This window comes from Oryx dammah, unplaced genomic scaffold, assembly GCF_014754425.2.
Source record: "Oryx dammah isolate SB20612 unplaced genomic scaffold, SCBI_Odam_1.1 HiC_scaffold_4, whole genome shotgun sequence".
Lineage (NCBI taxonomy): Eukaryota > Metazoa > Chordata > Mammalia > Artiodactyla > Bovidae > Oryx > Oryx dammah.
Genome location: NW_024070188.1, coordinates 11,725,412 through 11,751,618, shown reverse-complemented (window position 1 = coordinate 11,751,618; position 26,207 = coordinate 11,725,412). Strand labels below are relative to the sequence as shown.

Genomic DNA, 26,207 nt, shown 5'->3' with positions numbered 1-26,207 from the left:
CTGCCTGCAATGCAGGACACCTGGATTCAATCCCTGAGTTGGGAAGATCCCCTGGAGAAGGGCAAGGCAACTCTCTCCAGGCTTCAGCAGCATGTGAACTGAGAAATTCCAGATGTACAAGCTGGATTTAGAAATGGCAGAGAAACCAGAGATCAAATTGCCAACATTTGTTGGATCATAAAAAAGCAAGAGAATTCCAGAAAAATATTGGCTTCATTGACTATGTCAAAGTATTTGACTATGTGGATCACAACAAACTATGGAAAATTCTTAAAGAGATGGAAATACCAGACCACCTTACCTACCGCCTGAGAAACCTGTATGCAGATCAAGAAAAAACAGTTAGAACCAAACATGGAAAACAGACTGGTTCAAAATTGGGAAAGGAGTGCGTCAAGGCTGTATATTGTCACTCTGCTTATTTAACTTATACGCAGAGTACATCATATGAAGTGCTGGGCTGGATGACTCACAAGCTGGAATCAAGATTGCTGGGAGAAATATCAATAACCTCAGATATGCAGATGACACCACCCTTATGGCAGAAAGTTAAGAGGAACTAAAGAGCCTCTTGATGAAGGTAAAAAAGGAGAGGGAAATAGCTGGCTTAAAACTCAGCATTCAAAAAATGAAGATCATGGCCTCTGGTTCCATTATTTCATGGCATATCAGTTCAGTTCAGTCGCTCAGTCTTGTCCAACTCTACAACCCCACGCACTGCAGCACACCAGGCCTCCCTGTCCATCACCAACTCCCGGAGTTTATGCAAACCCATGTCCATTGAGTCAGTGATGCCATCCAACCATCTCATCCTCTGTTGTCCCTTTCTCCTCCTGTCTTCAATCATTCCCAGCATCAGGGTCTTTTCAAATGAGTCAGCTCTTCTCATCAGGTGGCCAAAGTTTTGGAGTTTCAACTTCAACATCAGTCCTTCCAATGAATATTCAGGACTGATTTCCTTTAGGATGGACTAGCTGGATCTCCTTGAAGTCCAAGGGACTCTCAAGAGTCTTCTCCAACACCACAGTTCAAAAACATCAATTATTCGGTGCTCAGCTTTCTTTGTAGTCCAACTCTCACATCCACACGTGACTATTGGAAAAACCATAGCCTTGACTAGATGGACCTTTGTGGACAAAGTAATGTCTCTGCTTTTCAATATGCTGTCTAGGGTGGTCATAACTTTTCTTCCAAGGAGTAAACGTCTTTTAATTTCATGGCTGTAGTCATCATCTGCAGTGATTTTCGAGCCCTTGTGGCATATAAAGGGCTAAAAAATGGAAACAGTGAAGGACTGTTTTCTTGGGCTCCAAAATCACTATGAATGGTGACTGCAACCATGAAATTCAGACACTTGCTCCTTGGAGGAAAAGCTATGACAAACCTTGACAGCATATTTAAAAACAGAGACATTACTTTACCAACAAAGGTCTGTCTAGTCAAAGGTATGGTTTTTCCAGTAATCATGTATGGATGTGAGAGTTGGACCACAAAGAAGGCTGAGCACTGAAGAATTGATGCTTTTGAACTGTGGTGCTGGAGAAGACTCTTAAGAGTCCCTTGGACTGCAAGGAGATCCAACCAGTCTGTCCTAAAGGAAATCAACCCTGAATATTCATTGGAAGGACTGATGCTTAAGCTCTAATATTTTGGCCACCTTATACGAAAAGCCTACTCATTGGAAAAGACCCTGATGCTGCAAAAGATAGAAGGCAGGAGGAGAAGGGGATGACAGAAGACCAGATGATTGGATGACATCACCAACTCAATGAACATGAGTTTGAGCAAGCTCTGGGAGATGGTGAAGTACAGGAATACCTAGCATGCTGCAGTCCATGGAGTTGCAAAGTCAGACAGGACTGAGTAACTGAACATGAACAAAAACAATAATGGATTCCTTCTGCATAACAATTACAGTAGATTCCTTCTGCATAACAAATACAGATGAGTATTTGCATTTGGGCTTTAGAAGGGAATTAAAGTAAGGCAAGGGCTTCCATGGTGGCTCAGCAGTAAATAATCCCCCTGCAATGCAGGAGTTTCAGGAGACACAGGTTCAGATCCCTGGGTTGGGAAGATCCCCTGGAGGAAGGCATGGCAACTCATTCCAGTATTCTTGCCTGGAGAAGCCCATGGACAGAGGAGGCTGGCGGGCTACAGTCCGTAGGGTCACGAAAAGTTGGGCACAACTAACGCTACTTAGCATGAACACACAAAGTTGGAAAAATCATTGACTTACACTTAAACAGTTAAAGAAACAAACTTAGATTCCAATGCTGCAGTTGGTTTTGTATATCATAAACACTAATATAAAGTGTGTATTTTTCAAATGCACAGTACTGTTTAAAACTCCATGTTCTGGATATTTTATTTAAAAAGTTGTATTGGCTCTCATGACAAGAGCCTTTAGGAATGGTTGCATCAGTTATGCATCGTAAGTTTATCAAACCAAGAAACAGTAGGAAGGTTTGTTTAACAGCTAGAGAAATTGAAGTCACTTACACAGATAGTGTTGACAGTTCAGACCCTGAAAATTGGTCTGTTATGCATTAAGATATATTCGTCATAGTTAACTTTCGTATACAAGTTAAGAAAAGATACTTTCTTCTTTCCCAATTTTAGGAAAAGTCACACAAATTTCACCATGTATTTGATGCATCATAACCAGAAGGTCCCAATTTAGAGTTTCCATGAATTCTGCCCATTTTTCACTTTATATTTATCCACGTTACACATCTAAAGTTTACTTATATGTACATAGGTTGGTTTGCTGTTGTTTAGTCTCTGAGTCATGTCCAACTCTTTTGCAACCACATGGACTGTAGCCCACAGGCTCCTCTGTCCATGGGATTTCCCAGGCAAAAATACTAGAGTGGGTTACCATTTCACTTCTCCAGGGGATCTTCCCAACCTAGGGATCGAGCCCACATCTCTTGTGTCTCCTGCATTAGCAAGTGGATTCTTCACCACTGTGAAGTGGGAAGTCCTAAATAGATTGGTGTCAGGTATCAAAGATCTAAGTTCTACTCTTGGATCTAAACTCACTATTTGTCCAGCAGCTTACAGCATTTCATTGAGTTCTTAGTCTGGGGTTCCAAAATAAGTAATTGTGATCACTTCTGTCCTTACTAACAGTAATTTCCATGCTTATATTATCTGTTTATTTACTGATTGCACTGGGTCTTTGTTGCAGTGTCCAGGCTTCTCTAGTTGTGGCGTGTGGGCTCAGTAGTTCCTCAACCAGTGATCAAACTCAAGTCCCTTGCTTTGGAAGGCAGATTCTTAACCACTGGACCAGCTAGGGAGTCCCTCCGTGGCTAATTTAGCCTTCTGAGATGCATGCTTTGAAAGCAAAAGTGAAATAAAAATACAAAGTATTACTGAAATTGTTGTTGTTTCATAGCTAAGTTGTGTCCAACTCTTTGCAATCCCATGGACTGTAGCCCACCAGGCTCTTCTGTCCATGGGATTTCCCAGGCAAGAATAATGGAGTGGGTTGCCATTTCCTCCTCCAGGGGATTTTCCTGACCCAGGGATTGAACCCACATCTCCTATATTGACAGGCAGGAATTTTTCCACTGAGCCACCAGGGAATCCCTATTACTAAAATTAGCTGATTATACATCTTTTTCTCTTCCTTATTTGGACTACTATTCCTTCTTTTGGCATCTTTGGCAACCTCCCCCTTTCAAGATGTCTTCTCTAATTAAGAGATCACAACATTAAGCTCCATCTACTAAGCATGACTGTTTGGATATTTCACAAAATCTGCAAAATCAAAGACCCCAACCATGTTATATTTGTAGACCTTCTTACTCTGTGTACCTTGCCCTTCCCTCTAACTGCAGGCTTTTATTTAGTAGTCCCTTTCCATTCTGTTTACTGGCAAAAATGCAAAACACAAGTTATTTTATGTATTCAGTCCACATTCTGTTGCTCAGCGTATTTGATTGATGCTACCTCCCAAGTATCCTTGGAATATGAATCCCTCCCTCACCACATTACACTACTTCTGCTGTATTTTAAGCTTTCATCTGTCTTTTTACCTTGATCATTGCTTTAGTCTTCTAGTTTCCATGCCTGCCAGGGAAATTTCCCCTCTATAATAATACAGATGTGGTTATATCACTCACCAGGTTTAAGTCCTCCAAGTCTACAGAATAATTTCCTTGGGAGAGCCCACAAGGGGTTTTGTAATCTAGATCTATCCTGTGCTTCAAAATTGTCTTGATATGCCTTATACCTCCATTCACTACCGTTCAGCATCAGTTGCATGGAACGCGTGCCAGTCTCCTTGATGGGAATTAATGTAGTGTTCCCATCTCTGGCCCCACCATGGCCTCTTACATACTGTTAACTTCCATACATTTTCTAAAATTAAGTTCAAACATTAGATACTCTATGAAACTTCACCACCACCAATCCCTCCAGTGCTCATATAAAATAATAATACAAAACATTGTTTGAAAAGAAATGATTCAGAAATAGAAAATGAAGGTATTACAAAGGGGGGTGGGGAATGAACAGCATGACAAGTAGAGTTCTATTTTCTCTCTTAGTATTATAAGATTTGAAGGCTGAAAGGCTTGTTACAGTCAATCCAGACCAAAGTTTTCTGTGGTTTCCATATAAAAAGTAAAAACTCTTCCCTTAAGATGAAGTTTGGGAAATTTGTATCTAGTTGTGTAATACTAACTGCATAACTTGAGTGATCCTTATACAGGGTTCAAGAAAGCAAAATGTCATGATACTCAACTATAAAAGAATCTGGAATCATAGAATCTGAACTTTGTAGTCTCGATTTTTTTCTTACTTTCCACAGCATAATACTTAACCCCTCCTGAATAAATAAAGTTTGCCATTATTTGTAGCTGCCCATGTTCAAAATTCTCTGATTGAAAACAAACAGGTATTTTCTTTGCCAGTTAGAACAATTACATCTTTAATTTTTCAAAACTATGTTGTCAGAACCTTGCAAAAGCAGATCAAAGTTGTAGGTATTAAACCTCATAATTAGAAAATATCCTAAATGGCTACGCCAAAGTAATTAATACAGTGTGATAGTGGAGTGAAGAAAATTGGGGGAAAGAATGCTATTTTGTCAAAAGCTTTTGTCTCAAAAAGCAAAATATGGGGAAAAAAAGAGTAATTGTAGTACCATGTGTGAGTTGAATGTGCTACAGTTCATCAGTAAAAGTTTTAAAGAGGGGGTTGAGCAAGATCACTTTAGCACATTTCATAATTTGGGGCAAAATTGTTAATCCTGGGATGCATACAGAGATCTCTCTTCCAGAAGTTTCCAGACATTCAAAACCCAAATTTTTAAATAAAATTTATTTCAAAGTATATCCATTTTTGAGGCTCAGAACATGTAAATTATGTTTATTTTTGTAACTATTTAACCTTATAATCTACAAAAGTTTCAAGGGACTTAAACTTACACTTGTGTTCCTTCAAGCAACTGTGTCTCGGAGACAGAGAGACACATTGACATGGACCAGTCCAGTCCATCTTCATTGAAATATAGTCACTTGCTTCCCTGAGCTTGGAATGACTTTCTTTCAAACTGAGGTCTATTTTTCCAGGGATAATTTTTATGAAAGGTTTTACAGGTTTTTACCTACAACTATCACTTTTTGAAATGGATCAGTTTGATTCCAAACACATGGAGTTTTCACCCCCTTTCTTTTTTGGGTCTTTCCCTGATTAAAATATGTACACATTTTCTGTAAGTCTCCAATACTGGAGTTACTGGCATGAAAAATGGCTCTGTTCCTTGGAAGGCAGTATTCGCTTACAAGTCCCCCAGGTCCTGTAATGTCTAAACCTCCTGTGCCACTTTATATGTCCGCCCCACCCCATGGAGGAGCATGTACAGGAAAAGCAGACTTCCCTTCCCCCACACATTTCCTCAGTTTATTTACAAAATGTCTTGGAATGAGAATGAGCTGCTTGTGGTTCCTGTGGCTGATTCAGGGATGGTTTCCTCCAGGCAGAGGATGCTTGTCAACTGAATGACCTCTCAGCAGCTAACCCGTGCGCCCCTGTGGTAAGGCTCATTGGGTTTATGTGTACCCCTTCTAACTAAGCCTGATGGGATTTGTTTTTGCAGTAAAGGACTTTGCAATAATCAAACATCACTGTGAAGACAGACTTAATAATTGAAGGTCCCTCCCACCACCAACAAAAGAGAGAGAGAGACAGGGATGCCTTTGCACTCTTGAGCATCAGCCCTACTTCTCTTAGGGTCAGGATGATTCCCTTCTGCACTCCTAAAGGGACAATAAAGATGTTAATATTGTATTTGAATAGAGAATACATTAGAAGAAAAAAATCATTCCAAACAGTAGCTACATGAGGGATGCCCCTCAGTCAGCAAATTCCATCTGCTCACACACAGTGTCTATAACTAGTTAATAGTCATTAAAAAAAGGTTTAAAGTTATAAAGATCTCAAGTAAACATGAATCTTCCAAATGTTTGTTTATATTTGTTCAGACTTGCTAATGAATTGTCTCACCATGTATGTTGGTAACTCTCAGAAATCTTGGAATTCTCAGGAACATGTGTAGTAGCAGCCCTTAGAATGGACTGGTCATGTCCTCACCAAATGTAGATTTCACTTAAGTAAATGAAAGATGAGGGCACAAAAACTATGACTTCTCTCCTAACAGATCAAATATTGAACACAACTTATAATAAATATTATTCAGTATTATAAATACTTAGTATGATCCACGTGGAACTACTGGTAAGGTAAATCATTTTCACCATTATATAAATTTCAGCTGGTAAATATCATGCGAGCAGAAATGATTCAGGAAAGCATTGGCAAGAAGTGAGGTGCTAAATAGCTACAGAGCTTCAGAGTCAATTTTCTTTGAATCGAAGAGTAAAATTGTGTTTTCTAATACACCAGAGTTTGAAAAAGATATCCTAGAAAGTAATGTTCCTTCTCCAATTAAGTCCCAAACTATGTTGTCATCCTTATTTGAAGACATTAGATGCATCCACCACATACATGAAAAGCAAAACTAATATGTACTGATTTCAATGAAAGAGCACAAAATTCTCATCTCTACTCTACTGGGACACTAGTTCAGTAAGGATACTTCTACTTGATTTATATTATCTATAAATATTTTGAGGCAGTATATTCTCATTTTTCAAATGCTCACATTTTTAAAACTTTGAAAGTAAATACAATGTATGTATCTATTCAAGGGAAACACCAGATCACAGAAAAGAGAGGGAAAAATTCTGAACTCATTCACCCAGTACCACCAAATTGCAAGCTAATAAAAGAACATGTGTATCCTGCCCAGAGAACGTCATTGAACTTCTATATTTATGATTTAACTGTTATTTTTGTCTTTCTACATTTGTCCCCCCAGTGCATCCTAACGTCAGTCAAGGCTGCCAAGGAGGCTGTGCAACGTGTTCAGATTACAATGGATGTTTGTCATGTAAGCCCAAACTATTTTTTGTTCTGGAAAGAATTGGCATGAAGCAGATTGGAGTGTGTCTCTCTTCATGTCCAAGTGGATATTATGGAACCCGATATCCAGATATAAATAAGTGTACAAGTAAGTGCCTAAACAAAATTATGTTTTTATCTCACCCTTGGGGGATGGCATCACTGACTCGATGGACATGAGTTTGAGCAAGCTCTGGGAGTAGGTGATGGACAGGGAAGCCTGGCGTGCTGCAGTCCACAGGATCGCAAAGAGTCAGACAGGACTGAGCAACTGAACTGAACTGACTGGGGGTACTTTCCAGATATGAAACGGCCTCTAGCATTTTTGTAATATTCAATGTTAAGTAAATAATAGTCTTTACCTGACAATTAGACTAAACCATACTTGAACTTAGCCCTCAGGGCAGGAAAATTTTCACTACTCTAAAAAATATTCCAGTTTTGAGAGGTGTTCTTTGTTGTTGTTGTTTTTTTCATTGTAAAAAACAAAACTGAGAATGTGGTGATTATTCATTGAACCTGTAAGAATATGGCAAGCACCAATGCCATCTGGGTTCCCACTGCTATCATGGAATCCAAGTATTTAATGACTGAAAGAAGTAATTCAGCTATTCTTGCTTCAAGAAGGATTCCATTACAACAACTGAAATATTGACTTATCAGTTGGAATTAAATGTTGGAAACACTCTCAGATCACCTCTCTTATAGACCCTGAAAGTCTTCTCTCCACACTGTAGACTGAGGAACCTTTCAAAACATGAATTAGCACACGGCACTTCTCCAGCATACACCGCATATGGCCCTGCTTGCCTCTCCAAATTCCCTCCTATGACTGCCCCTCAATCACTTTGCACAAACTTCACCGGCCTGCTTGCAGGATTTTCTCACCTCAAGGCTTTTGAAATCATTGTTCTACACTCCCCGTCTGGTAGTTTGGAAAGCTCTTTGCCCACACCTTCACTTGGCTGGCTCTCTCCTTTCATTTAAGATGCTGCTCAGATGTCATCTTCTGAGAGAGGCGTTCCATGACTATCTTATCCAAAATAATCAACCTCTTCCCCTTACCTGTCATTTTTCGTATCTTCTTCCTACCTTTTATGTTTGTCTTAATTTTTTTTTCTAGAGCACTTGTCACTCTGGAAGAAGTCTGAAACAGACTGCCTAGTTTCAAAGACCACTGTGTTCCATGGTCTTGAGTTAATGACACAACCTTTTTGAGCCGTAGTTCCCTTCTCTGTAAAATGAGAGAGAATAGGGGCTACCTCACTGGGTTGTTGTAAGGTTTAAATGACTTAATATTGTAAAATACTTGTAGCAGTGTATGACCCACGGTAATCACCACGTAAGGGTCAGCTATCATTATTGATCTCCTCTCCCTTCTTAGAATATAAGCATCATGGAGAATAGACTTTCCCTCTCTTTTATTTGCTGCTGTCAACCTGTAGCTAGAATGGTACTTGGCACACAGTGGGCAATCAAATATTTGGTGAACGAACGAAGAAATCTCAAGAGTAGCGTGAAGGCAATATCATAGTACATTCCATGAAAGTTCTAATAAAACATTTTTTACTATCATTTAGTAGAAGTAGACATGCAGTCTTATAAGCATTCTTGTCAAAAAAATTTTTCACAAGGCAATAAGAACAACAATTTTGAAATCAATGACTGATGGACGTCAACTAAGTGATTCTGGAGGAATCCTGAATTCTGTTTGGCAAAATAGTTTTGAGGCTGTGTGTTTAACACACAAGTTGCAGGTGCCAGTGTTGTAAGCATACAGAACTGGACCCACAAATAAAATAGTTAACTCACAATAATGGAAGTATATTTCTCTTTTCTTTTTTTGTTTTCAGAATGCAAAGCTGACTGTGATACCTGTTTCAACAAAAATTTCTGCACAAAGTGTAAAAGTGGATTTTACTTACACCTTGGAAAGTGCCTTGACAATTGCCCAGAAGGGTTGGAAGCCAATAACCACACCATGGAGTGCGTCAGTATTGGTGAGGACTTAGGAGATTTGAGAAACATCAGAGCTTATAGCATCAGTCTCCGTGGAAGTGCTGCTCAGAATCCTGCCTCACAAGAACCCAAGGGGTTCCTCTTAGAGGCTCACTCCCTCCTGTACAAAGATAACATCCTAACGGGCCTTACTCAACATGTATTACAGTAAATTTAACACCTGTGGGTGCCCCATTATTTGTTAGGAACTGTCGACAACTCTTTCAACTATTGTGATATAGACTTATTTTGTATCATTATTTAATGAAGTTTTACTTATAGCAATTTATAAGTATACACACACATACTTCCATATATGTGTGTGTGTGTGTGTGTGTGTGTTACAAATTTAATCTTGAACTACATTTCTACCTTAGGTTAAGAGTTTCCACCTGGGTCTAATGTCAACCAGTGACCAAAGTTATTTTCCAAAAGGAGGAAACATATTCTCTGGATCCAGCCCATTAATACTCAGTAAATGGATCAAAGATTTAAAGAACTGGATATGATAAATCACATTTTTAAAAATCACACTTTTTTCTCTCACACTACTTTGCTGAAATTCTCTGCTTGCACAGGTATTCAGAGACAAGAAGAGGATTTGGGGCTTACTCAAACTGACAGACGGACACAGTCCCAGGGTCTGATTAATTGCAGGCTGAGTTTCCTGGAGGGGAGGTTCCTCAGACAAGTTGTTTGTCTAAATAACGGATCACTGTCAGGCTATATTTTCCCTCTTTTAAATGGTGGGCAGCTACTACAGCTACAAGTTTGATGAACAGTTGGGGAGCAGATGCTCAACCAAATGGGGAAACAGCATACTAAATCTCAAAATCCCCTGGGCAAGGGCTGCAAGAACCTTTGATGCTGTAGTGATGTTGGCATATGCACACAAATGTCCCCTTGATTCAGTACAAGATAGTCTCCAGGACACCCCTGGGGTCCCCACAGACAGATCCATTAGAATCTAAAGTACTGGAGTAATAACTCTAAAGTGGCGCTTTAACCATTTCAGATCCATAGGAGACTTTTATTTCTAAACAAAGTTTGTATAAGAATGAAACAAATAGATGATATTTTAAAGATAATTTCAGAAGCATCTGGGAAACAACTTTCCTGAAACAGCTCATGGCTCAATTTGGTTGGGTCTCTATTTTTTTCCCTCTAGTCAATAAACACAGAAAAATAACTTAGAAATTGAGTAAAAGGTACATGAGAATGCACTTCACATTCATCTCTCTGTAGGTCCTGAGGGCTGATGATTAGAGGTAATAACTTCCAAACTGTGGAGAAAATAGGAAACAGTTCTGTGGAATATTCAAGGACAGAAATTCAGAATGAGTTTTGGAAAATTAGTGGTGTTGCTCTGCCTGGTAAAGGGGTGAATGTTTAGACTTTATCAGTTGTAGAAGGTGTAGCATCAGTCCTTCAAAGGCCATTCATCTTAAATCTGTTAATGCTTTCCTATCAGAGAGAGCATTTAACATCTGACTGTGGGATTAGCTGTTAAAGCTTCCTGGTAATTTATGCAAAGTAATTTACATAAAGATTGGTAACACAATGAAATTTAAGAAATGTATATATTTTAGAATAGGGGTTAGCAATCTAATGGCAACCCACTCCAGTACTCTTGCCTGGAGAATCCCATGGAGGGAGGAGCCTGCCTGGTAGGCTACAGTCCATGGGGTCACAAAGAGTTGGACACGACTGAGTGACTTCACTTCACTTCACTTAGCAATCTAAAAGCCATTTGGTGAACCTGGCTCCTTGAATAGATCGGTATAAATCAGGGGTCCCCAATTTCTGGGATCTAATGCTTGACGATCTGAGGTGGCACTGATGTAATAATAGGAATAAAGTGCAAAAAAAAAAAAATTGTAATGCACTTGAATCATCCCCAAACCATTCCCTAACCCCTGGTCCATGGGAAAATTGTCTTTTGTGAAATAGATCCCTGGTGCCAAAAAGGTTGGGGACTGCTGGAATTGACCTCTGACATAGGAATAGGCAAATCAACTGCTTTAGTCCTCAGCTGGCTTTTGTTGCTTGCTCCCTAAGGGATGCCTCCCATTGCATGGTATCTGGCCTACAAGCAGTATGTTGGCCGTGCCCATGAGTTGACCTCAGAATTTCATGAAAAATGGTAACCTGCTTGATGGTCACAAAGAGCTGTTAAAGGCTGTTCCTTTAACAAATCTGAAAACTAGAACCCAGTGAGCTGAAACAGTGATCCCAAGGACACAATGTGAGTTACTGTCGGTGCTATAATTAGTACCTTGACTCTAGCTCTCTAGGACAGAGGTTGAGGATGTGTCTCTCCCTTTGCTAAAATCTATACCGTATGATTTGTGTCTTACCTAGATTTTAAATTGAGAAAGCATGTCATAAACCAAGAGAACACTACCCTCATACAGAGCTAGGGTGAAAGACTTACATCATAACATATCCACTTCTCATGGCTGGCAGGTCAAATTAAGCAAAAACGTCAAATGAACCCAATCTTTCAGTAGACCTATTACTTACACTTTGTGCTCCAAATATTTGCCTCTTTTCTGCACTGTCATTCGGCCATTGTCATTGCTCTTCTTAGAGAGCTGGTGTTCAAGTAGTCATAGAAGGAAAGTACCTAGCTCCAAATAGTGAGCAGCGAAGGATATGGCCTTGCTACATTCCCTCTGGAGCTATGGAGTCAGACAACAAGAATGAGAAGTGAATAATGTTGTAAGACCATTACTAGTGAAACATCCAATTGAACTTTTCTCCATTTCAAGAATCCCTTTTACAGCATTCCAGGCTGATGATTCAACCACACCATGACCACTTCCGGGGACAAGGAGCTAATTACATTTTTGAGACACTTGTTTCATTAGTGAACAGTTAAATGTTTCCAATGTTAAGATTATTCTTAATGCAGAATATAGAAGAAAGTCAGAGTTGAGCAGTCCTGTTTTTTTCCTTAATTACCTCTTAACCAAATAGTACCCCAGACCTACACTGTTCATTCAATGACCTGAATATTACTTAAATCACCCTTTTTGTTGTCTTTACATGCTCAACAAAGTTGCCGTTTTTTCCAAAAATACTTTTTGCACACAGACATTAAAAGCTCATTTCTTATTCTCTCAATATTTTTTAACTGTCTTATTGTATTAGAGCCCTTTATTGTCTGAACTCGTTAGTGGTGAATATTTTTCCTCCTCCTTCTTCAATGGAATAATAAGAGGCTGTCAGTAAAATTTCACCTTTAGAACCATTCATCATCTGACTGAAGCTACCTATGTTGTAATTTTTAAAATCTGTTTCTCTGAAGTCTAGATATGCTTTTTCCTAGAGCATCTTTGCTCTTATAAAAAAAGCACTAAAGTTTGGGTCATTTCCACATCATATAATTTTTTTTTTTTTCGTACTCATAGTTCTGGCATTAAATGAACACTGGACAAAGTTACAGCTCACAAACTGGATTTTTTTTTTTCCATTTACTTTCTTGGAGGTATTTTTATTGGTGTCTACTAAAGCTTCCCTATGTTTTAATGAGTAACATTGGGATCAGAGATATGACCTTAACTGGCAAGAGATTATGATGTCATTAAATGATTTGGTTGCTCTATTCTTTAGCCAATATTATAACAGTATAGCTGAGCATGAAGACTCTTTTGAAAGTGGCTCAGTAAAGTTCATTTAAGTTCATAGAAACTTAAATTCACATCCATTTCCACTCAACTCTGTGTTGCACTCAGATATCTGAAAGTAACTGAAAAAAGCATGTGAAAAAAAATGTATTATGAATGGTTTTAAATTTCTGAAACATTTAAGTTATATTTCTTGAGATTGTACATAAAATAGTATTCTTCTCTGAAATAAGGATTCTTTAAATCAGAAGCCAGCAAAAAAGGTTACTGGGAATTTGTTTTTGTAGAAAGAGAGTCTTATATTATCTGAAAGGGTTACTGTTGCAAGTCATTTCAGTTGTTGTAAGTCAGGAAGTTTTATGAACATAAATATAAGAATATCACCTTGCAGGTACATACTTTTATAAGTGCAAAAATATGTTATAGGAAAGACCTTGGAAAGCCAAGATTGAAAAGATTGATACATACAGAAAAAGGGAAAAAATTCTACAAAAGAAGCTTTAGAAAAAGGATATCAATTCATCCTAGAAACAAGCCAGTCAAGTGAATTCTAGAAGCAGTTTATCAGCTGAAATTGACCTGGAATTCACTTAAAATAGACACTGCTATGCCTGATCTATACTAATTAATAATTGGCACTATTACAGTATTGTAGCACTGTAGCAAAGGCAGTGAGTTGTAGGCCAAAGACCTGGATTCATCTTTTGCTTAACCACTGTCTTGTACAGAAGTTCTCAAAGTGTGTTCTCAGTACCTGCAAATCTGTATCACCTGTATCATAAAAAATGCAAATTCCTAGGCCCCACCCAAGACAACTGAATCAGAAACTCAGGGTTGGGACAGGTCCAACGTTGTCTGTTTTAGCAAGCCCTCACTGAAGGTGATCCTTTTGCACAATGAACTTTGAGAATCAATTCTTAAGAATGACTAACCTAGCAAGCTATTCAGTCAGTTCAGTTCAGTTGCTCAGTCGTGTCTGACTCTGTGACCCTATAGACTGCAGAACACCAGGCTTCCCAGTCCATCACCAACTCCTGGAGCTTGCTCAAACTCATGTCCATCGAGTCAGTGATACCATCCAGCCATCTAATCCTCTGCCATCCCCTTCTCCTCCTGCCTTCAATCTTGCCCAGCATCAGGATCTTTTCCAAGAAGTCAGTTCTTCTCATCACGTGGCCAAAGTATTGGAGTTTCAGCTTCAAGCATCAGTCCTTCCAATGAATATTCAGGGTTGATTTCCTTTAGGATTGTCTGGTTGGATCTCCTTGCAGTCCAAGGGACTCTCAAGAGTTTTCTCCAACACCACAGTTCAAAAGCATCAATTCTTTGGTGCTCAGCTTTGTTTATAGTCCAACTCTCACATCCATACATGACTACTGGAAAAAACCATAGCTTTGACTAGACAGACCTTTGTTGGCAAAGTAATGTCTCTGCTTTTTAATATGCTGTCTAGGTTGATCATGACTTACTTTCAAGGAGCAAGCATCTTTTAATTTCTTGGCTGCAGTCACCATCTGGTCAGGATCGATCAGTAGTTGTAGCAGGGCTTCCCTGGTTGCTCAGTGGTAAAGAATCTTCCTGCCAGTGCAGGAGACGCAGGTTTGATCCCTGATCCAGGAAGATCCCATGTACCACGGAGCAACTAAACCCATGGGTCACAAGTGTTGAACCTGAATCCTAGAGCCGGGAGCTGCAATTACTGAGTCCTTGTGCCACAACACTGAAGGCCGTGTGCCCTTAGAGCCCATGCTCCAGCTCGCCAAGATAAAAGAGAAAGCCCCCAAGCGTTAGTGAAAACCCAGCATAGCCACAAACAAATAAATAAAGTGTAGCAGTGCTCCAGAAATTATAAAGCGTTGGCTACCTGCAATTACATTAATGCCTGAGTTAAAATCTACAGTGAAAAGCAAACCCAGTGCAAGAGTGAGTTTACCTGATAATATGAGGATTAAAAAGGGGAAAACATTCTACTCCTGCCTTTCCCTTTTCCCTTGAGTCATCTTGCCCAGTTTCGTTCTGCAGGATTTCTGCTCAGAATTTGGGCAAGTACTGATGGAAGCAAGCCTTTTTGTTGATTTAACCATTGTGAAACTGTGTGTGCGTGAACTGAGGCTGTTTCTGGTGTTCTGTTTCAGTGCACTGTGAGGCCAGTGAATGGAACCCTTGGAGTCCATGCACAAAGAAAGGAAAAACATGCGGCTTCAAAAGAGGAACTGAAACACGGGTCCGAGAAATAATACAGCATCCGTCAGCAAAGGGTAACCTGTGTCCCCCCACCAGCGAGGCAAGGAAGTGTACAGTGCAAAGGAAGAAATGTCCGAAGGGAGAACGAGGTACAGTCATACTAACAACATGTGCTCGGTTAGATCTACATGATTTGATGCAAATTTCACTATTTCTTAGGAAACATTCAGTATGATCACTCATGTCTAAAATGTGTACCAAAGAATATGTTGGCTGTAAAATACAGAATCTTGAGGTGGTGATTCTTAAAAATGGAGCTTGATATCAGAACTTTACACACAAGTGTGCTGAATGAATCCTGGAGAAGGAGCTGCATTATAATGCATGAGTGTCTGTATCTTCCTTTGGGGCCATTATCTTTCCTATCACGCATTTTCCTAGTACCCGGCAAACTCATGGGAAGCCTCAGAAATGCAAAACCTAACAGCATTTGGTACACACATGAGAATGGTAAACACCAGCCATTCACTTACTCCTTTTTTCATTTCCTACAAATCAAAGTAGTGCAATTCGGTGTTAAGCTTTTATAGCAAAACATCTTTTAAAAGTTATATATTTTATTAGCATAATACAGGCATTAATGACAATTTATCCCCAGATCTTTTCATATTCAGTTCAGTTCAGTTGCTCAGTCGTGTCCGACTCTTTGCCACCCCGTGAATTGCAGCACGCCAGGCCTCCCTGTCCATCACCAACTCCCGGAGTTCACTCAGATTCACGTCCATCGAGTCCGTGATGCCATCCAGCCATATCATCCTCTGTCGTCCCCTTCTCCTCCTGCCCCCAATCCTCCCAGCGTCAGAGTCTTTTCCAATGAGTCAACTCTTCACATGAGGTGGCCAAAGTACTGGAGTTTCAGCTTTAGCATCATTCCTTCCAAAGAAATCCCAAGGTTGATCTCCTTCAGAATGGACTGGTTGGATCTCCTTGCAGTCCAAGGGATTCTCAAGAGTCTTCTCCAACACCACAGTTCAAAAGAATCAATTCTTCAGTGCTCAGCTTTCTTCACAGTCCAACTCTCACATCCATACATGACTACTGGAAAAACCATGGCCTTGACTAGACAGACCTTAGTCGGCAAAGTAATGTCTCTGCTTTTGAATATGCTGTCTAGGTTGGTCATAACTTTCCTTCCAAGGAGTAAGCATCTTTTAATTTCATGGCTGCTGTCACCATCTGCAGTATATCAGATTATAGAGCCTACCAAATCAATATTAAATAACTCTGTGTAAGGGCTTGTTCTGAAGTCTTGTTAGGGCCAAAGAAAACTCATTTATCATTTAATATGATGATTTCTGGTGATTAAACATCTGTCTAGAAGATTTGCAGTTGTTGCCTTTTAAAATATGATTTTTCTATCTTTCTTGCTTATCCCCAGCACCACTGCCTACAAATATGCTATGTACCTATTGGTAGTAATCTGCTGAGTCTATAAATGATCCTTTCAATTAACTAATTGAAAATATTAATGTAGCCAAGCTATAGCTTGGCTGACTCTATAGTTGAACTTCCTTTGCTTATTTCATTCATTCATCATTTAATTGAATTTTTCCTTTATAGCCACACATAGTGCTAAGCGCTTGGGATCTCAACTAAATAGGGTACCACCTCTATTCTGAAGTTACACTCAGAGTCCAGTGGAGGTTTGAGATAAGTTTAAGCAGATAATCATAGTATCACATATGAAGGGAGACTTGGTGTGTGAAAAAAACTCAATGGAAACACAGAAGAGAGTGCTGTGAGACTTTAACTTTGCTTACACAAGAAAGAACTTGGGTCACCCGTCCTTTGCAGGGTCTTCACTGGACCAAAAGACCAAGTTGGGCATTGTCAGGATGGGTACAGCCTGCCGTTGCCATTAGTAATCAAGTAGTTACTGGGACAAACTTCTTGAATACATGGATTATTTTAAAGAAAATTTCAAACTTTTGTAAATTTATAGGAGGTTTTGATTAAAATTAGGTTTTAGGAATGAAAGTTGGCTAGTGAAAAAGGTCTTTCTGACATTTGTTACCAATTAATTTAAAACATCTTAGATTTTAAAAGTTGGATTTGGAAATCAAATATTTCATCACTCTTACTTGTTGGTAAGCTCCCATAGTCGTACATTTACTTATGTTTACTAAATTTTCTTGAAATTTAATGATTCACAGGTGGTCTTTGTTCGTATTATTCTTTCCACAAAGATTCTACATTACTAATCAGTATTTAGTGTACTTTGCTTTTAAAATATAAGTGAAGAAAACCTCATCCAATAGATAAATTATGATACTAATTATATTTTATTTCTTTTATTTGAGAAAGTAGTCTTCTAATATATTTTGCTAGCACTGACTTAAACATTACATTGAAAAATGTTAGGTTTTAGACTAGCAGCAAGTAAAATAAAAGCCATAAGAAGTTTAAAATAATAACCTGTAACATAAGCTTGACTTAAATTTTCTTTCTGGTCTTTTTCTTCCCTTCTAAGTAGGATACAATGACATTTTATGTTTACAATGAGAACTTTATACAACTAGAAAATTTTAGTTGCTTTATTCTTTTCCAAATTTGATAATCAATAGAATACCAAGTAGGAAGTGTGGATTACATGCATAATTAAATTCAGGATTCAGTTCCATTTTTATTTAATTTTCACTCATCTTTTTATATGTCTGTCAAAAGTATTTTCTCAAGTAGCCTATCTAGAAATTTAACATAGGAAAGAAACCACTTTTCTCTTCTTTCTTTAACTTCTCTAATCTATTGATTTTCTTAACTTCTCTTAATAATAACTCAAATGTCAAATAAATATCTATTTGAATATGAAGAAACCAAATAGAAAAGTAATTATGACTTCTGAACTTGCCACTCTAGCAAAAATCACATCAAAATCATACTACTGCCCAGAGCCTTCTCATTTATATTGTATATCTCAGAGCTCTACAATAAAGTGATAAATATAAACACAATAAAGTAATGAAGATATGATTTATCCTACTGGTAGAATAGTTGTTGCTTGAGCTGCACCTAAATGCTTGTAGATTTACAAAATAACATCTTCTAGGTTCATGGCTGAGCATTTCCATATGAGTAAGCTAAAAGATAAGGTTTTATAAAACAAAATTTAGCCTGAAAATCTTGAATTTAAATTTACATCTATCATCCCTGCCTAAGAGGTTAACAATAGACAGAGGTAGATAATTCTTATTTGGAAAAGGTATGGAGCATGTGTTCAGGATTTTTTCTGCTGTGTTGTAATTGCCAAAGGCAAGGTCTCCAGGGAAGAATGATAAGATCCAGAAATGACTTTTCAAAATGTACACAAAGAAGAAGCTGAATAAGAAGAACTAGAGTTTAGTAACAGAATGGATTACTCTGGTTGTAAGATGGATATTTATATACATGAAATTTTCACATATATATATGAAAAGTTGGTTGCAAAATCTTACACATATATACATTTTTCTTACTGATATTCTTCTCATGCTTAGAATAATTATCATAAATTAATCCAAGACGATAAATGTCTTTTCTGTAGCCCCAAATCTAAACTTTTGTCTGATATACTACTTGCTTGCACATTTAGGATTATTTCCTTTTACCTGACATGCAGCATTTTAATCACTCTTAACTTCTCCATCAATTATAATCTTTTATAAGAAGTTATTACTATTGCAGTAGTTTCTAGTTAAGTATAGCTCAATTGAATTATATATATCTGAAATGTCACAGATAAGTAACATGTGTTTTAAGAGATTATGAGGGCTAACATAACATATACTAGTATCACATATGCCTTAAAACAATATATTTGAAATAAAAATAAGCAAGGAGAAAATGCACTTTTAACGGTTTCCAGATTATACTTATTAACTCTTTTGATATATTGGGTGTAACCATCGTAGATATGGGGAAGTAAAACAGAGCAGGGAAGTATATATATGTTTGCATTTGATGCAAAAGAATGATTTTTTTGTTTGTTTGCAGTGGAAGATAAATGCAAAGAAGGGAAGATCACCAAAATGTTTCCCATTCATATGTAGATTCCTTTAATTAACTGAAGAGAATTTCTGATAGATACTGGGTTTTGAACAAATTTACAAAGAATGAAAGAAATTTTGTCCTTTGGTGAATTGCATGAACAAGATCCTAATTAATTACATGTAGTACTTGATCTTGGGATAGAAAGGAGAGAGAACAGAGTCATGGAAAAAATGGGGACAGGGTCTACTTTCTTGGTATAAAGAAAGAAATAGCATCCTTCTTGGCAGAGAAGGAGAAAAGGAATCCATTAAAATATAAATAAATTAAAATATCCAGACATTTCCAGGGAAGAAACAAGCATGGGAATTATTGCATTATTTGAATGTACTGTAGGTCACCTTATGTGCCTTCCCCAAATTAAGCCCAGTTGTAAAATTCTACTAGGTTTTACATAGAAGAAAAGTTTTGTAAGTTAACTTACAAATTGTTATTAATCATGTTTTTAAATACCAATATTATACACATGCATTATATTTATCATGAGCACTATATTTAAAATTACAGCATATTTAGTTTTTTAAAAAGAAAGCAAATAAAAAGTGAATCCACTTTATTCCCAGGTTTGCGCCTCTGTCCTCTGGTTTACTTCTTAAAATATTTGTAACAACCACTCCAGTGATGAAGAGTTGAGTTTTCTACAGGAAGGATTCATATTAAAAATTCATTCAAATTCAAAACAAGACATTTAGCCAAAATTTTTGGAACCGTTCTCAAAATCCAAATAGAAGGCTTCATTAGCTCAAAACTGTAGGATGCCAACTGGCTTAGAGAGTTTCGGTGATGTCCTCTCACCACCTTCACCTCATGGAGGAAGACCAGCTGGCCTGCAGACACTCATCCTGTTTAAGCATTGGAGGGTGGGCGCCCTCTGCTCTTTCCCTGCACACAGTCAGTACACTGGCCCTTTGACATGTCAGAGAAAATTCCACAAAATAGAGAGCTCAGATAAGGATGGCATTAAAGACTGGTTTACAGCCAGTTGTGAGTCTGCTCCCCAGTGTATACATCTTCTTATCACAGGTAGAGGAGGAGGATGTTACAGGCATCTAGTGAGGCAAGGCTGCTAAATATCTTACAATGCACAAGACAGCCCCCACATCAAAAATTATCTGCCAGTTTAGTCCGTCCTAAAGGAGACCAGTCCTGGGTGTTCACTGGAAGGACTGATGTTGAAGCTTAAACTCCAGTACTTTGGCCACCTGATGTGAAGAGCTGACTCATTTGAAAAGACCCTAATGCTGGGAAAGATTGAGGGCAGGAGGAGAAGAGGATGACAGAGGATAAGATGGTTGGATGGCATCACCGACTCAATAGACATGGGTTTGGGTGGACTCCGGGAGTTGATGATGGACAGGGAGGCCAGGCGTGCTGCGGTTCATGGGGTCACAAAGAGTTGGACACGACTAAGCCACTGAACTGAACTGAACTGTGCCAAAGAGGAGAAACCCAGGTGTAAACTCAACAGTTTCTCTTTGTGATCCTTCTTTAGGGTCTAGTCAGCCCCTTAACCTAAATGGTTTTTTGAGACTGTGTGAAGAACAAATGTAAGTTTTCATTCAACCAAGGCAAGGTTTCATTGCCACCAATGGAAACCTGTGCATGGTGCAAACCTTTGGTAACAAGAACAATTTGGTGGAACAGAGGGGAAGTTTTTGCCACCCAATTTCCCTGGTGGCTCAGACAATAAAGAATCTGCCTGCAATGCAGAAGAGCCAGATTCAATCCCTGGATTTTGAAGACCCTCTGGAAAAGAGAATGGCAACTCACTCCAGTATTCTTGCCTGGAGAAATCCATGGACAGAGGAGCCTGGTGAGCTACAGGTCCAAAGAGTCCAACACAACTGAGTGACTTTCACTTTGAATTTAAAATATTCCAGTACCATACAGAAATATTTAGCTGTGTTTAAAGCCTCTAATAAAGTAATCTATTGCAAATATATAATGCCTTTCACTCTGAGATATGGTCCTTAATATAAATGTGTGGCCTTTCTCTTAAAGGCTAAACCCAGCTTTTCATTTAATGTCCCCAGTGGAGAGGCCTATCATTTGTTTAGTAACTGTTTAGCTCTTTTTTTTTTGGCTGCACTGGGTCTTTGTTGCTACACATGGCTTTCTCTAGTTGCGCCGAGCGGGGGCTACCGTCTAGCTGCAGTGCACTGGCTTCCTGTTGCGGCGGCTTCCCTTCTTGCAGAGAGCAGGCCCTGGGTGCACAGGCTTCAGTGGTTGCAGCGTGTGGGCTCTAGAGCTCCAGCTCAGTCGCTGTGGTGCACGAGCTCAGGTGCCCCATGGCATATGGCATCCTCCCAACCCAGGGATCAAACTCGTGTCCTCTGCACTGGCAGAAGGATTCCCAACCACTGGACAACCAGTAAAGCCCCATAACTCTCTCTTCACCAAGACTAATTATGTGACTATAGTCATCTCTGTTTTTTAATACTTTCCTGTCTAGTCGGTTAAACCATATGAAACTGCCATTTTCTTTCACATAAATGTGTGTATGTTAGTCGTGTCTGACTCTTTGCAACCCCATGGACTATAGCCTGCCAGGCTTCTCTGTCCATGGGCTTCTCCAGGCAAGAATACTGGAGTGGGTTGCCTTTCCCTTTTCCAGGGGATCTTCCAGACCCAGGGATCAAACCCAGGTCTCCTGCATTCTTTATCATCTAAGCCACCAGGGACTAGCTCTTACTTTGCTTGTCAGTAGTCAAATATTAACAATTTCATGGGCTTCCCTAGTGGCTCAGTTGGTAAAGAATCTGCCTGCAATGCAGGAGACCTGGGTTCAATTCCCAGTTGGGAAGATCCCCTGGAGAAGGAAACGGCAACCCACTCCAGTACTCTTGCCTGGAGAATTCCATGGACAGAGGAGCCAGACAGGCTGCAGTCCATGGGATCGCAAAGAGTCGGACATGACTGTGCGACTTTCACTTTCACTAGAGTTCAACCTAATACTTCAAAATTTTATCTCTAAACTCTATAAATACTCAAACTAGACTTAGAGTACCATTGTTACTGACCAAAAGATTACAGTTTGTATATGTTATCACCAAATACAAATTTTGGGCTTTTAGTATTAATACACAGGTATGCTGCTGTTTCTGATCTCTAAAGACCCCATAAAAACATGGCTCATCTTCCAGTCCATTTCAGTCACGTTCACTCATGACCTATGCACTGATTTATTTGATTATGTATTTTTTCCTTCACTATATTACACAACTTTTACTCCTCTTTGTTTCTTTCCTGCCAATTCCAACCTAATCTTTGAAGCATCAAATCAACTTGCCAATTCCACAGCCATGTGTCCAAATTTATTATCCATATGGTTAAAAGAGTGTTATTGCCTCTGTGATAGGCCCCACTTTCTCTCATTGATTCCTCTGATGTTGACATTACAATGGCAGGATCTTTTCAGGCATTATCTGTTGCCCAGGTTTGTGGGGTGAAGACCATGCTAAGCTCCTTTATATATGTACAGTTTACTCCCCTCTGTAATAATGGAACTGAAGGGTCACATCCAGCACCTAGACAGATTTTGAAAAAAAGTGAAATGACAGTTATTAGGTTTCTTGCTTTGAACACAATTCCATTGTATATTCTTAAACTCTGTTAATGAAAAAGTTGAATACAATTCTATTGTATATTCTTAAACTTCTGTTAATGCAAAAGTTCTGCAGAAGGTAAGATGCCTTTCATTTCATGTTTTGCAATCCCAGGTACTGTACTATTTTTTATAATTTAGCCAAGTTATTATCTCATTAAAATTAATACCAAGTTTGTACTATTCCATTTTTGTAGGTTCTCTAAGATTTGAGGGCTATTCATAGTGGTCAAAATTCACAATGGACATGTGTGAAATACTTAAGTATCACTAGTATCTGTGCAATCTCTGCTGGTAGAAGAATCATTTTTAGGCTTCATCAGTGTGTTGGAACATACACTGCAGCATCTCTATTCTAAAATGGTTTTTATACTAACTCTTTACAACAAATTATTTTTGCAAATGCCTATATTTTCTGAGATTTCTTTTTTGTGATTTTTATAAATATCTAATGCTTTCAACCCATTGGTATATGTAACATAGTGCACATTGGTCAGGATGTTAAATGAAGTGGTAGTTATAGTATACAAAGCATTCTTCAGCCCCAACCAGGCAATGATCTTGCCACTGTTTACATCCTGTGTGTTGGGATGAAACCGTTTCAGTTCATTCTTGCTGCATAAGAAATAACTCCCAAACATATAGGCTTAAAACAATAAATGTGGATGGACAGTGTGGGCTGGGATCCACTGTGCAATTCTGGCTGGTTCCCTAACGTGGTAGACAGGTTAAGCACAGAGGAAACTGCTATTTCTATCATCCTCAAGGTGGCCAAGAATTCTATAATGTTCTAAGAGGAAGAGAAGCAGTCCTATTGAGTATGTGCTGAGAACTGGCACAGTTATATTTCCACCATGTTTTGTTAGTCTATGCAAGTTACAAGGCCAATCCTGATTCAAGAGTTAAAGAAATAGTTATCCCCTCTTGCAGGGAGAAGTCCCCAGAGTTACTTTGTGATTTGGTATGCATATACAGGGATGAGTAGAGAACTGTAACCGTTTTTGTCCATCTACCACAGAGGTTGTTCTCTTGTTTGTAGTTAGATGAGTGTGACTGCTCTTTTATTCAGCATTCTCTTCCCGTCTAAGGTAATGTCTCTTCCTTTGTAAAAACACACTCAACAATTGATACAGGGGATGGTATATAGGAGATTATTTCTATTGTACTTTCCAGTTTGTAAAGGGAAAGAGTAGGAATATTAATAATAATTTTTAAAAAGGCCAGTCAAGAAACCCTCATACACCCAACACATATCTATTAAACCACCAGCTTTATGCTAGGCACTTTAAGTACTTTTGGGGTTGGCCAAAAAGTTCATTCAGGTTTTTCCACACACTCTTACAGAAAAACCTGAAAGAATTGTTTTAGCCAACCCAATAGCAGTGGACAGGAAAGACGGAAGTCCCGGCTATTATGAATCTCTTATTCTATTAAGTGTGTTTATGCGTGTGTGCTAAATCGCTTCAGTCATGTCTTACTCTTTGCAACCCCGTGGGCTGTAGCCCGCCAGGCTCCTCTGCCCATGGGATTCTCCAGGCAAGAATACTGGAGTCGGTTGCCATTTCCTCCTCCAGGGGATCTTCCCACCCAGGGATCGCACCCATGTCTCTTAACGTTTCCTCCACAGGAAGGTAGGGGGTTCTTTCCCACTGAACCACTGGGGAAGCCCGCCATGATTTATATGGGGCCACAGAGCAAAGACTCTCAGTGATCAGCTCGCTTGTATCATCCACTTGTGTGGACAGTTTTCATCGTGATTTGTTCTGTCAGTAGCTGCAGTTTCATTAGTTTGCATTTACAAAAACATTTGTTTATGCTGGCAAAAACGAACTATCTCTGCCTGCTTTTCTTTTTGGTCTGCAGGCAAATCTTTTTCTCTGTGACCACCGTGTCAATGTGGTAATGTGTGTTTGTGAGATGACTGAGTAGGGTTAAAGGTACAGCTTGTAGTTGTGGAACAGAGCTGAGTTAAAGGGCCCTTTGGAGAAATGACCCTGAGACCTTGGCTTCGTGTGCAGCCTGTTCCAGCCAGCTGAGATCCCTGCCAATGAGGAGGGTTCCCTAGAGAGAGCCTCAGAGAGCATCAGCATAAATTGAAATTCTGGACCCCCAAGTATAGCTTCCAAAAGGGCCTTCTTGTCCTTTGCTAATTACAAAGTAAACATTTCTCCAGCAAAAAAGACACTTCCTCCTTTCATGCTCCTGTCCTCCTTCCCACCTCCCAAACAGTCACTCCTTGAAACTGCTGGTGTTGCTGAAACCTCTTTGGCAAAGAAATCACCTCACATTTGAAGGCACAAAAGAATTATTATTTCCATAGATTATTATCTTGTTCTCTTTTTTAATCTCCTCCGGTAACTTCATAGAAGCGTTACAGACTAACTGTAGATTGTTAACAGCCTGACAGAAAAGCCTAGTTACCTCCATCCACCCGCCTCCCAAGAGGCCAATACAACCAAGGTTACAACACCAAGCCAGTACAACTATATTACAATGAAATTCCCTGACCTCACTGAAACAGAAACATTCTCAAACTTGTTTACATTAAAACCCTATCATTTTTAGCATCACAAAAGATCACTTGAACAGTTTCATTCTCTCGTACATCGCTGTCAAAGCAGACCCCAAATAGATTATGGTGTACTTTTGTACTAATGGACAAACCCAAGCATAAAATTCTAGTGCAGTGGCTGGCACCAGTGGGCTATTATCAGTAACATGTGCAAAATGAGTATAAATTCTTCAAAACCCATTATTCTACTAAGTGTCTGCTCTCCTTCACATGTACTTCACTTTCCATTTTATTTTCTGTTTGATTCGTTTTTCCTTCTGCTTAAAGCACCTCATTCTTCGTGTCCTAAATCGGAAATGTTTTCTATCACTTTTCTTACTGTTTTTAAGTTTCTTTAAAAGATTATTTGCAAATGTTGTCATTACTAAGAGTAAAACAGTTTATGTCAGAGTATTTACCCTTCATTGATAGTCCTTTTTCACCAAGCTCACTGTTACCCTCTGTGTACTCACTAGGATATTTTAAAATGACAGATTTCAAATTAACTTAAGCAAAAAGGAACCTATTGACTGAAAACACAGCTTGCTCTAAGTGCTCAGACAATATCATTGGATACATCTTCTTCCCTCCTTCTTGCCATTGCAATTCATCCTGCCTCTGTTTGTGTTTGTTTATTGGCATTGGTCTCCCCTGCTACAGGGAGTCTGTCTCTACTCACAGG

At 38.9% G+C, this 26,207-nt stretch overlaps 1 protein-coding gene across 1 annotated transcript in view; it reads left to right on the top strand.

The window, feature by feature from the left end:
* Window positions 1-26,207, top strand: part of RSPO3 (R-spondin 3) — a 93,836-nt gene that overhangs the window by 30,737 nt on the left and 36,892 nt on the right. Inside the window, exons 2-4 of the mRNA XM_040238982.1 lie at window positions 7,394-7,585; window positions 9,330-9,476; window positions 15,239-15,436. Coding sequence (XP_040094916.1) covers window positions 7,394-7,585; window positions 9,330-9,476; window positions 15,239-15,436 — 537 coding nt within the window. The remainder of the gene's footprint in view (window positions 1-7,393; window positions 7,586-9,329; window positions 9,477-15,238; window positions 15,437-26,207) is intronic.